This window comes from Callospermophilus lateralis, chromosome 17 (assembly GCF_048772815.1).
Source record: "Callospermophilus lateralis isolate mCalLat2 chromosome 17, mCalLat2.hap1, whole genome shotgun sequence".
Taxonomy (NCBI): domain Eukaryota; kingdom Metazoa; phylum Chordata; class Mammalia; order Rodentia; family Sciuridae; genus Callospermophilus; species Callospermophilus lateralis.
This window is the reverse complement of record NC_135321.1, coordinates 12,743,964-12,756,546: the sequence shown is the minus strand read 5'-3', so window position 1 is coordinate 12,756,546 and position 12,583 is coordinate 12,743,964. Positions and strand designations below refer to the sequence as shown.

General features: G+C 42.3%; 1 protein-coding gene across 1 annotated transcript in view; it reads right to left on the bottom strand.

Annotated features, from left to right (window-relative positions):
* Positions 1-6,656: 6,656 nt before the first annotated feature.
* Positions 6,657-12,583, bottom strand: part of Bcl2 (BCL2 apoptosis regulator) — a 164,997-nt gene continuing 159,070 nt past the window's right edge. Inside the window, exon 2 of the mRNA XM_076837259.2 lies at positions 6,657-12,060. Within this exon, the coding sequence (XP_076693374.1) occupies positions 11,926-12,060 (135 nt within the window). The 3' untranslated portion in view covers positions 6,657-11,925. The remainder of the gene's footprint in view (positions 12,061-12,583) is intronic.

Sequence of the window (12,583 nt, the reverse complement as noted above, 5' to 3'; positions counted from 1 at the left end):
AGTAATAAGCTGCCCTTTGTCTCTGACCCAGGAGTTTCATGTTTGCAACTAGCATCCATAAAATGGTGCACACAGGCTTCCTAAGCCTACAAGTTTGCAAGTAGGGAAAAACACCAGCCCTCAGGGTTTTCACAGCCAGCCTCGGAAATTCTTATTCTGGAGACCATGCAGGAGCTGCAGGAGACCCTGGAAAGAGTCTGCAATTAAAGTCAAGTCAGAGAATGTTCTCTTCTAGGGGGTGAGAGAAGAGAGGAGAAACAGACCCTGTTACCCTGGGAATATGACTTTCTTCATGGATAAGGGCTAAAATATTTAAGTGGCATATATTAAGAATGGCTCCAGAGCATGGGATCAAGGAAGCAAGAAGATAGACAGTGACAAGAAGGATGAGAGGACAGTGAGCCACACATTAAAAAAAATGCAGAATAGCAAAAAGGGATTTTATTGGTTCTTCTTAGTTAGACATAAGAGAAGAATCTATTTTGATAAGATTATGTAAGCATAGGATATATCTTATTCTAATTGGGACCCCATTCCGTGGATAAACACTTAGGTATTTTCATATGTGTACATGGGAAAATTATGTTAGATTTATCCTACTGTCTTTCCCATTCCTATTCCCCTTCCCTTCTTTTCATTCCCCTTTGTCTAATCTACCAAACTTCTCTCCCCTTCCCCTTTATTGTGGGTTGGCTTCCACACATCAGCAATACATTCAACTTCTGGTTTTGGGGGATTGACTTATTTCACTTAGCATGATAGTCTCCAGATCCATCCATTTACTGGCAAATGTCATAAAGTCATTCTTATTTCTGGCTGAGTAATATTCCATTGTGTATATATGTATTGTGTATATATATTTATTTACCTATTCATCTGTTGATGGGTATATAGATTGGTTCCATAGCTTAGCTACTGTGAATTGTGCTGCTATAAACATTGATGTGGCCGCATCACTATATCATGCTGGTTGTAAATCCTTTGAGTATATGGTGAGGAGTGGGATAACTGGTTCAAATGGTGGTTCCATTCCTAGTTTTCTAAGAAATCTTCATACTGCTTTCCAGAGTGGTTGCACCAATATGCAGTCCCACCAACAAAGTATGAGTGTTCCCTTTTCCCCATATCCTCACCAGCATTTATTTTTACTTACACTCTTGGTAATTGTCATTCTGACTAGAGTGAGACAGGATCTCAGTGTAGTTTTAATTTGCATTTTTCTAATTGCTAGAGATGTTGAACATTTGCAAAAAAGGGGTTTTTAAACATATTTGCAACAAAAAGAATACAAATAGGTCATATTTACAGAAGATATAAGAAAAAAAAGAAACTTCAAACCTTTGTTTTGCCTTTGTTCTGCAAATTAAGGAGCTAAAAAAAAGATAACAAGAAGACGTTGAAGTCTAGTTTAGATGGAGAAATATTAAGAGAGCAGCACAGGGCTTTATGTTTAGATTTGACCTGTTTTGTAATTTTATCAGACTTTGGGGGTATAGGAGGCTTTCTTAATAAATCTGTGGATGATACAAACTTAGAGGGTTAGATTATAAAACAGAAGTAAGAAACAAGCCTCAGAATGTTCACAGGATTGGAATCCAGGTTTAAAAAAAAAACACGAGAAAATAAAATTTATCAGAAATGTCAAGATTTGAGATTGTGTCAAAAGAAATTGGTGATATCAGTTTCCACAGGCTTCCTAGTGACTCACGGGAAAAAGGTGCTGAGGCAAGTTGACAAGTTGACAAGTGCCTGCCAGCCAGCAACGGCAGATCCTGGCTAAGGCACGAATGTGGCTCTGACTGTAGTACCAGAGGCTTGGTTTCCAGGCCAGAACGCAGTGGTCCTAAAGCACTTGGGACAGGACAGTTGCTGGCCAGGAAATGGAACTCCACTCTGGTGCCGTCTTTCAAAGAGATTTGGAAAAACCCAGGGCATCCATGCAGGAAGGCGAAGGCTTGAAGGAGCCAGTCCCCCAGGAGCTGATTTCTTGTCTTCAGACTTGAAGATCTGACACCCAGAGGAAGACTGTCCCCCTTGCTTTCAGAGGCTTTGATGGGCACCAGCTGCTGGTGTCTTTCTCCTGTTGAAGATGGTACATCACAAGAGAAGGAGGCTGGGTTCCCGCATACTGCCTAGATGAGAAGGTACTCAGAATAGTCGCACGCACCTGCCTCCATCTTTTTGTTAAGGTACTTTTCCTATTTTTAAAATATTGTTTTTTTAAATATTATTATTTTTTAGTTGAAATTGGACACAATACCTTTATCTCATTTATTTTTATGTGGTGCTGAGGATCGAACCCAGGACCTCGCGCATGCTAGGCAAGTGCTCTACCGCTGAGCCCCAGCCCCTTGTTTATATTTCTTATTGCAACATGATCTAGCCTACCTTTACTCAAGGATCAGTTTTAGCCTCACTTCCCTCCATATGTTTTATCAGTGCATAATAGTGGGCTTTGTTGTTACACATCCACACATGCACACAATATGACTATATAATTTGGTTAATATCATTTCCCCATATCTCCCCTTTCCCTGTCCCTTTCCTTTACTCCACTGGTCTCCCTTCTATGTTATGAAATCCCTCCCCTACCTTTTCTTTCCTTTTTTCTCTCTTATCTTCCACATACATGAAGAAAACATTCGGCCCTTGACTTTCTGAGTTTGCTTTATTTCACTTAACACGATGTCCTCAAGTTCCGTCAATTTTCCTGCAAATGTCAATTTCCTTCTTTTTTATGGCTGAATAAAACTCCATTGTGTAGATAGGACCACATTTTCTTTACCCATTCATCCACTGATGGGCACCTAGGCTGGTTTCATAGTTTTGCTCTTGTGAATTGTGCCGCTGTAAACATGGGTATGCATGTGTCCCTGCAGTATGGTGACTTTCACTCTTCTTTAGGATAAATTCAGAAGACTGGAGTTCCACTCCATGGAGACAAGCTGGGTCACATGGTGGTTCCAGTCTTCTGAGGAATCTCCATACTGATTTTCATAGTGGTTATAGTAACTTCCAATCTCACCAACCGTGTGAAAGTGTTCTCCGCCCGCCCCCGACATCCCCTCCAGCGTTTATCATTGTTGGTGTTCTTGATCAGCCTCATTTCTGAAATCAACAAAGTGGGGGATAATAATACCTGCTTCACGAGATTTTTGTGAGCTTTAAATAAGAGATGACTTCACAATCATAGTGTTTGTCGTCTACCTTTAGGGCCACGTGATTCTTTCTTACTGCTCCTGTTTGGAAGAGGAGTTCCTGTCCTACATGTCCCAAGACTCCAGGTCCCCTAAACTGGTGCTAGGGCCAAACCCTGCTCCGGAATGGGCCTGTCTGGCAAGTACTCTGTTCCTGGTACCAGGCTGTAAGAGAACCAAGGTGCCACCCTCCACTTGGTGGCAGTGTGTAGTGGGACAACACAAAATAGTCACTCTAAAGCCATTGCCTTCTCTCCTCTTCCCATAAACATGGGGCAGGAATGCCAACCAAATGTGCTTTCTTGCTTTTAAAATGTATATAATGGAACTAAAGTACCGTAATGATTTGAAACTCAACACAGTCTACCCGAAAAATACAGAAGCAGGTTTTGTTTGGCACCTGCAAACTTGGCATTGTTCCTTTGACTCCTCACATGCATGTTTTCACCCTTCATTTTATCCTACGTGATGTTTTTGAAGTTTACATTTAAATGAATTAGCCTCTCTTATTTTTTTTTCTACAAAAGAAGTTTCCTGTATACGTGGAAATGAATTCCAGTGACCTTAAGTCTATACATTTTTTGGTTCCTGGATGGAGTAAGTATCACAGTTCTTGTTATCATCCAATCACCTGTTTTCTTGGCCCTGGCAGATTCCTTTGAACACAAAAGCCCTGCGGTGCAAGCCTTGGCCGCCTCCCTGCGGGTCTGCCCTGAGCTTCCACTGCAGTCCAGCGGAGTCTGAGAAGAGCAGAGGGGTCACAGGGGGCGTCTTCCATCAGGTTGCCTGGCGTCCCTCCTAAGGGAATCTGGAAAGGCAGGTGACATCTCTGCACATGTTTAAGTTGACGTTTAATTTAAAAGGTTTTCATTACAGATAGTTACTAAGGATACCATTTTCAATGCATTGTTAGTAGTGAGATTAAGAAAATGATCCTCAGACCCACTACAGCAGAACTTTTCCGTGTGCTGTAATTTATAGCCCCCGCCATGATGTCATGATGATTCCTGATAGAATGACCTGGTAACTTCCGCCCAGTCTGTACAGGGATTAAGATGTGTTGAGGAGTGTGGGTTCCCCTACCAGCTGCCGTAAGCCCATCTCCCAGTCCCAGCCACACCTCTGTTGTGCAACCGTTTCTTTCTGTATGCTTCTCTTCCAAAGGAGAATGGCGGGATTGACTGGCTTTCTGGGAGTCTCTTTCCTTGAGGCTGCTTTGAGATTAAACCTGACACATGCTCACAACTTCTTGTTCGAGAAGTTGACAGTTGACATTTTAAAATGTATGTGTTATATTCCTTTTTCTTGTATTAGAATCTAAATACCACAATGAAGTGATACTCAACATTATCTTCATGAAAAATACAGAAATGAGCTGTTTCTGTTTTTTATTCTTTGGTAGGACTGAGGATTAGACCTAGGGCAGTTCTACATCCTGAGACCTCTCTATTTTTTTTTTTTTTTTTAATTTTGAGACAGGGTCTTGCTTAGTTGCCCAGGCTGTCCTCAAACTTGGGATCTTCCTGTCTCAGCCTCCTGAGTTACCAGGATGACAGGTATGCGCTATCATCCCTGGCTAGAAATGAATTATTTTGACCTCTAGAAATTTTACATTTTTCATTTTTTCTCCTCAAATTCGTGATTTTACCCTCCATTTTATCCTAATAGTGTATTTTTCTTTCTTTTCTTTCCTTTTTTTTTTTTTTAACAACTGAACGTTTCAAATTAATTAGCTTTTCATGATTTTCTAAAGTAAGTCTGAATTTTTGTGACTGTAAGATTTGACTTTTTAAAAAAATTTCTGGGTTGAGCAATAATTACAATTATTTTTACTCACTTGATGCAATGCACAAATATATTACGATTATAATAAATAAGTATTAAATATGTTTAAAATGTTATTGGAAATACATCTCTTAATGAGAAGAATGGGACCAGTTTATCTCTTCACCACACTGGACACATCTCCATAAATAGAATTTATTGATAGAAAGAAGGAAGGCTCACCATGAAGTCTATTCTTGCTTTTCATTGTTATGGGTATTAGCTCTGAGGAGCATTGTTCGTATCATTAGTTAGATGGACTTGGAAAAGGTTTTGCTATAGTGACCTAACTTGACTCTTTGAACTCCTGCGTTATATTATAAAATCACAGTTTTAAAATATCCATAAGCTGACTTGGTTAGCTACTCTCGAAACTCTTTTGAAGACAAAGAATTAGAAAGACAGATGACTCCAGGATGTCCCTGGCATCAGAGCTCCAGGATTTCAAGCCATGCCTTTTGGCAATCCAAGGTTTTAACCCCATAGTGTAAGGTCAGTTGATTCTGGGTAAAAAAGAAAGAAAAAGAGCCCTGCCTTGTCCCTTCTGCTCATTTCCACTGTATCTACTTGCTAAATACCAGGCTACTTTCAAGCCTCTGCCTGTCGTCACTGACATGGAGCTGCAAAGGGATGTGTGGTTTCCTCCTGGGCCTGAGTGAGGCTTAGCTAGAGCACTGCTTCAGGGTCTTATAGCAAGGTTTGGGGCAGGGACCGATGATGGTGATGACAGGGAGTCAGGGGGGTTGGTCTGATCTGAGGGGCGTTGTTAAGGAGGTCAGTTTAGGCATATTACCCAGGGGTGTTGAGGACATCAATTCCTTGACACATCCTGTGTCTGCGTACACTTTGGAAAGGTTGTGCCTCGCTTGGGTTCGTGTACAGGGATTTGGAGAACACTGATTGTAAGAAGGGATGGGGCACAGGCCTTGGAATCAGCCACACCCAGGCTCCAATCCTTCCTCCCTAAGTCACGATGACTGGGAGCTTGGGCACATTGTTTAACTTCTGAGTCTGTTTTCTCTTACAAAATAAAAAGCCGATGCCTACCTCCCTGTGAGAACAGGTGGTGGTATGCACCTGGTGTTCTATCCAGCAGATGCTGAACAGGTGGATACTACTCTCAGAGTCCTTTTTAATTGAGTCAAAGGAAATAGAGAGTAGAGGCTCAGGACAGCAGGAAAGTGGGGAAAAAAAGTAAGTGGGAAACATTGGATCCCTTGCAACTTAGGGTTTACATGGGTCAAAGCAAGTGGCTTTGGTTGTCTTGAAACATTAGCTTCAGTGGGGAATGTGCAGCTAGTTTCCCTACTTTTTATACACTCCTGCATCTTATAGAACTCAGACATTGGGATCTCTAGTGCATTTGGAAAAACTCGTCCAACAGTGTCAGTAGCTCTCTCAGGGAGTAGAACTCAAGATCCTGGCTAGGTCCTGGATGGTCTGTGACCAAGAAACAAAAGGGGCTCCTTCTCAGGTGGTTTCACTGGTTAGCTGGTCCCTGAGGGTTTAATTAGAGTGGGGTTCATGATCCTTCTACTGGCTTGTTAAGAAGGCTTCCCAAAGTTTTGTTTAATGAAGATGAATGGTAAAGAAAAATCCTGTTCATACTTTATAAACAATTTAGGGCACAACCAATATCTCACTCTATACTTTATTTTTCTTCACAAAATTAACTGGACAGACAAGGAAAGTTGAATAGCAATGTGACATTTTCCTACAACACAAAGTGCCATTATATTTAATGGAAGCCAACCTTAAGTATGTAAAGTAGGCTTATCATATTTTTTTGTATATACAGTGTTGCAGATATCAGCTACCCCTAAAATATATCCATCTGAAAAGCAGCCCATGAAAGGTAACAGTATGAAAATCTTGATAACAAAAGCTTTTGATACAAAAAAGCTTATTGCATACTTATATTACTTAAAACAAAAATAACCCCCGTAATTCCAAACAAAAGTACAACTTGGTTGAAAACTAAGATATTAAAATAAACACAACCACTGGGGAAAAAAAAGAAGCTTCCCCCAAATAAATTCAATCAGCTGTCGATTCTTCAGATGCTATCTTGGAGGAGAAAAACTTAATAAAATGAGCTGGCTGGAGGGTCCACTGCAGATTTCCCAAATGGCAAGGTGCATGGCCTTAGAGAGCATCTACACTACAGTCATATTAGTTCATAGTCCCGCAATTTCTGATGAACTAGCCTTTCCATCTTCTAGGGGTGTTCCCATCTTCCATGCTGAGTTTGGAACTCAGAACAACCTTGTCATCCACAGAACTTTGGCTTTAAGTTATTTTCTGGGACAGTCCTGATGAACAGTCCTGATGAACCATCCTGATGAATTATATAATACCATTTGTACTCCATCTGGTTTTCCGGGTGTCCAGTAAGATGCATATTTCGTGGTTATCCAAAGACACGGAATAGAACCATACATTGGGTAAGGCTAAGGGCCTTAGATGATCATTTACCCAATTCAGTTTCACATTGTTTTATTTAATTTTATTAAAAAATTTTTTTCTGCATTGTGCATAATAAACATTTAGAAACAGATGTCCCTACCAACCAGAAGGTTGTCATTAAATATCCTGTTGGTTAAAACTGTAAATTTATTGCTTAAATACCCGTTGGCCATATCCAGCTTGAAATGTGTACCCCTGCGTGGCTGAACTGAGCTGACTTTGAACCATGCCACTGCCTCTGGGATCTGAATACGACAGAACTGTAAAACTGTTTCTCATTTGCTGCATTAAGGGCCCTTGCAGAGGCGTCAACCGACCCCAGTAAAAGTGCCTCATACCCCACAGTTCTGGCTATTCTGAAAAACTCTACTCCCTGCTCCAAGCTTGGGAATGTTATGAACATTTAAAAATTCTTCCCTCCCACCCTCATAACAAATGTTCTTTGTCTTGTAATAATAATAATTTTTTAAAAATCCCTGAAAGATCCAAATTGAATAACAATACAGATCTGATTAGAACTTTCAAAAGCCTGACAATGTAGAACTGTATTTCTTAAAAAAGTGTGTAACCACATTTGTCTGGACTGCAACAGACACCACAGAGTAAGATCAGATAGAGTTTCAACTGACTCCCTAATTTCCTTAGACTGGCTTGTATTTCAAGCCCTTCCTGTTTTTTCCTGATAGAGTAGGTGTACATTACTAACTATAAGTGATAAGAAAGTATAAAAACAGCCACTACCTTCAAAGTACAATTGGAATTAGAGTTGAAGGTCACATTAGTAAATTATTTTAGTACAAGTTGAATCCTAAGTGTAGACTCCTTGCCCTTTTTTCTATCCGGTATACTTGATGTGAAAGCTAGACCTGTGTTGGGATTGCCATAATTATTTACATTTACTCTTGATTGTTATTAACTCCTCTTGATTTATAAGCACTTTCTTAAATGTTCCCACTGGGCCAGAGCCAGGCCTTTAGATGGTAAGCAATAAGCATTTACCTAAAAGTCACATATGAAGGAAGGCTGGCCACACCTGAGCATGCAGAGACAGGTGAGCGGGGCAGAGGATGTTGGTGTTTTGCTCAAACATATAAAGGGACTTCCTTATTTCTAAAATGTGGTTTTAATTCGATTCTTAAGCCTACAGAAATGTCAGCTCCTGCAGAATCTTCCAGGTGAACTGCTGGCTACAGCATATACAAGCAGTCCTTTGGTTCTCTCTTTCAGAAACAGTGCCCATGCAGGAAGGCTTCGGGAGCCCTGGAAGGTTCTGGGACCTTCTTCTTGTGGGTTCCTTTTTAGAGTCTTGGATCCCAATTTGGGAAGTGCGTGTGTTCTACTTTATGTTCACCCTGGGCAACTTAGAGCACATTCCTTCTCATGCAGAAAGGGGGGTTCAGATCGAGGTGTGAATCCCTTCTCAACATGAAGTGTATCAGAACCAGTCTCTGTTGTCCATTTGCAAAATAATTTGAGACAAAAAGAAAGAAAGAAATGACTAGATGAGGCTTTCATATACATTCATTGCTTTCTAACATGTTTTTAACAACAAGAAAAAAATGCAAAATGAACTATTCTTATAGTGAGTTTAGCTGCAATACTTATACAGTTCTGGGGTCAGGTGACTGGGTATGTTTACCTTTAAAACCAGATGACAAAACCCCAGAGCCAAAGAAAACCAAAGTTAGGCCCCTGTGACCTTTTTTTTTTTTTTTTTTTAATATATATATACATTTTTTCAAATACTCTGCAAATCCCAGTTTGAACAATGACAACAACAACAAAAGACAAACAGGTTTTATATTAAAAAATATCCATGTTCTTCATTGTTATTTCTAAAGCAGCTCGGAGGGTCTCGCCACTTGGAGTGAGCTGGAAACAGACTCCATTAAGATGCTCTTGGCAGGATAGCAGCACAGGGTTTGATTTTCCATATTCATCACCTGGAGAATGTAAACCTTTCATAAAATAATATTTCACTTAAAAATTGGAATCATTCAAAGGTCTGGTCCTCTTGTTCCCTGAGGCCCACCAGGGAGGTGTGGCTCCACACCACAGGGCTCCTGCTTTCTCGGTGAAGTGTGAGCGCCACTGGGTTTCAGGAAGGGCCTGAAGGACAGCCACAGAGAAGGGCCCTGTGGAAGGAGAGCAGGAGGGCTTTGGATGGGTCTGTGTGGAAACAGGCCACATAAAGCAGCTCTCTAAAGGTCAAACCGTCATAGCCAGATTTTCATCCTTTGCTCATTTCCCATCTGGGTTTTCAAATGAATGAAGCTCTTAGGTTTAACCAGACACGCGTGTGATCTTAGGTAACATACGTCAGATGCCGAATTGCCCAGGAGCAAGTCAACCTTCAAGAGACAAGGTCAAAGCACAACAGACTTATCCACCAGGAATGCACAGAAATGCACATGACTTGGTGAACACCAAGCTCCTCGATGCCAGTGACATCCAGGGGTTCTTAGGTAGCTGAGACTCAGGCTTAGCCCACCTCTTCACAAATGCTTCTGAAGAATCAAAAGACAAAAAAAAAAAAAAAATCTCATATGGAAAATTATCACTTTTGTTAAAAGAGTGTAGAAGCGATAACTAAATATGAGTTTTAAAAAATGCTGAGATGCATGTATTTTCTTAAAAAGCAGCTTTCGAAATATCAACCACAGCATTAAACATTGAATAGTACATTCCATACTTAACACAGATAAATGGTATATAAGTGATAATGCCACAAAGTTATTCCACCAGTGCCTCCTGGCTGATTCTAAACTTGGAAAAAAAAAAATTTCTAGTTTATTATCCAGAGATGTCACTTCTTTTGCTAGTTCTCTATAGTTTACCACCTTTGTTTTCTTTTCTTTTTTTTCTTCATTTTTTTAATGCCCCAGGATGTGCAGATAATTCCCACATTCTATACTTGGAGCTTCTCCCACCCCAACCCCACCACCCATAAGGTTTTCAAATAAAACCAATCGACAATGACAAGATAATGTTTTACATGTAAATCCATAGACATAGAGCAATGAACCCATGGCACCCCTTTTCAACTCATTTTACCTCTCTTCCTTTAGGGCTTACGACCCTCCCCAAAGTCATTGAAAGCCTTGCTTTAAACTACACAGACAAGCTGGGGCCACCGCGCCCTGTGCAGCAGCCTGAAGGGCCTCAGCCTTCTCCTTCCCTCACACCTGTGGGGGCTGCGGCCTCAGCCCTCAGCATGTCCCTCTGCTAGGAAAGGCACAGGGCCCGTTTCCTTCCTTCCTCAGGGACCAATGTCTTAAGAAGGGGCGTGGCTCCCGGGATCCCCCTTTCACGCTGGGAGGGCGTGAGGGTGCCAGGCCCAGCTGGTCCCACTATTGCTCTTTCTTGACAGCTCCGTCAGCTCCCCCACCGGGAGGCCACGCTGCTCTGCTGAACACCTCCGAGGAGACCAGCAAGTGCCCAAGCTCAGCCTTTGGCCTCCAGGCGGGGACACAGGGAGGTTCTGCAGGAGTCAGTCTCTTAAACGCAGGCACTTGTGGCCGCCTGATGCTCTGGGTGACTGCCGCCTTCCTGATGCCAAAGAAGTCACCGAAACATCCACTTCCTTGAATGCAGAGGATTCTGGTTCCTGCTCAGACAGAGCCAGTATGCAGAGGGGGCGTGTATCCAAAATATATGAATATACACAATCAGGGCTTAAGGTACTGGATGATCTTGTATAAACTGCTAAAATGCTTCTCGGCACAATTGGTAGCTTAAAAAAATACTTTCCTATGGTTTAAGGGCATTTTTCTCAACACTGTCCTTCGGCGGGGAAGTCTCCGCGGGCACCACATCTATCTCAAGTTCCCAGTTTCTGTCCTCTGACTGGCCATGTACCTTGGGAGTCACATGCAAAGTGTCTGTTCTTTAGGCCAGGGACAAACGGACTTCCCTCTAAGCACCCTGCCTCTGTAATGTCACAGCCCCCAGGACCCATAAATGCAAGTCGAAGGAATGCCTTCGGCCCAACCTCCAGCAGCCAGAACCCCCGGCTTCTCCGCGGTCAGTTTCCTTGTCCATCCGTTTGCTCTTCACATGACGGGCTAGTCCGGTCAACGTGGAAAATCACTCTGGTTTTTGAGCACACCAGCAGGTGGAACCGCAGGAAGTGGTCCTTGGCAATTAGCGGTAGGGTTTCCAAAGATGGGAGTTTTGATGGGACTGTCTTAAATAAATAAATCTTTTTTCTTGATAATGTAAAAAATAAATGATATTTCCCTTTGGCAGTAAATAGCTGATTCGACGTTTTGCCTGAAAGCTGTGTGTGTGTGTGTGTGTGTGTGTGTGTGTGTGTGTGTGTTGTATTTGCTTTCCTTTAAAGATCACCGTAACTTTAGGGTGCATCACTGGTCGTGCGTATCATGTCTACTGCTTTAGTGAACCTTTTGCATATTTGTTTGGGGCAGGCTGGAAGACTTCACTTGTGGCCCAGGTAGGCACCCAGGGTGATGCAGGCTCCCACCAGGGCCAGGCTGAGCAGAGTCTTCAGAGACAGCCAGGAGAAGTCGTGCAGGGGCCGCACGCTGGGGCCATAGAGCTCCACAAAGGCATCCTGCATGGGGGAGAGGCGGGAAGGAAAAGGAAGAGCGTTAGGAGGAGGAGTTCAGAGAACACCACCTTCCAGAGCAGGGGGGCGTCCTGCCAGAACAGCCTGGGCGTCCTGAGAAGGGCGAGGGGGAGAGGAGAAATGCTCTGGAGGCAGTGGTGGGAAACTACTCTTCCACTCATTCAGAAAGTATTTTACTGGGATCTGTTTACGTGACAGTCACCTTACAGATACGGCAGTGCATTCAACAGGCTAAAAGTTCTACCTCATGAAGCTTCTATTGAGTGGAACAGGACAGACTCACACGAAATAAATATCACACAGCATATCAGGTACTGGAGAGTGCGTGGTAAGGAGCACAATAAAACAACAAAGACGGTTAGAAAATACTGGAGGTTTTTGCGACTTCAGCTAGCACGGCCATTCATAAGAAGAACCCAGTGTAGCAACAGCAATGACCACCATACCACGCTTGCTGTATGCCGGGCACTGTACCGGAAGCCTCGTATACATGACCATTTTTTATTCT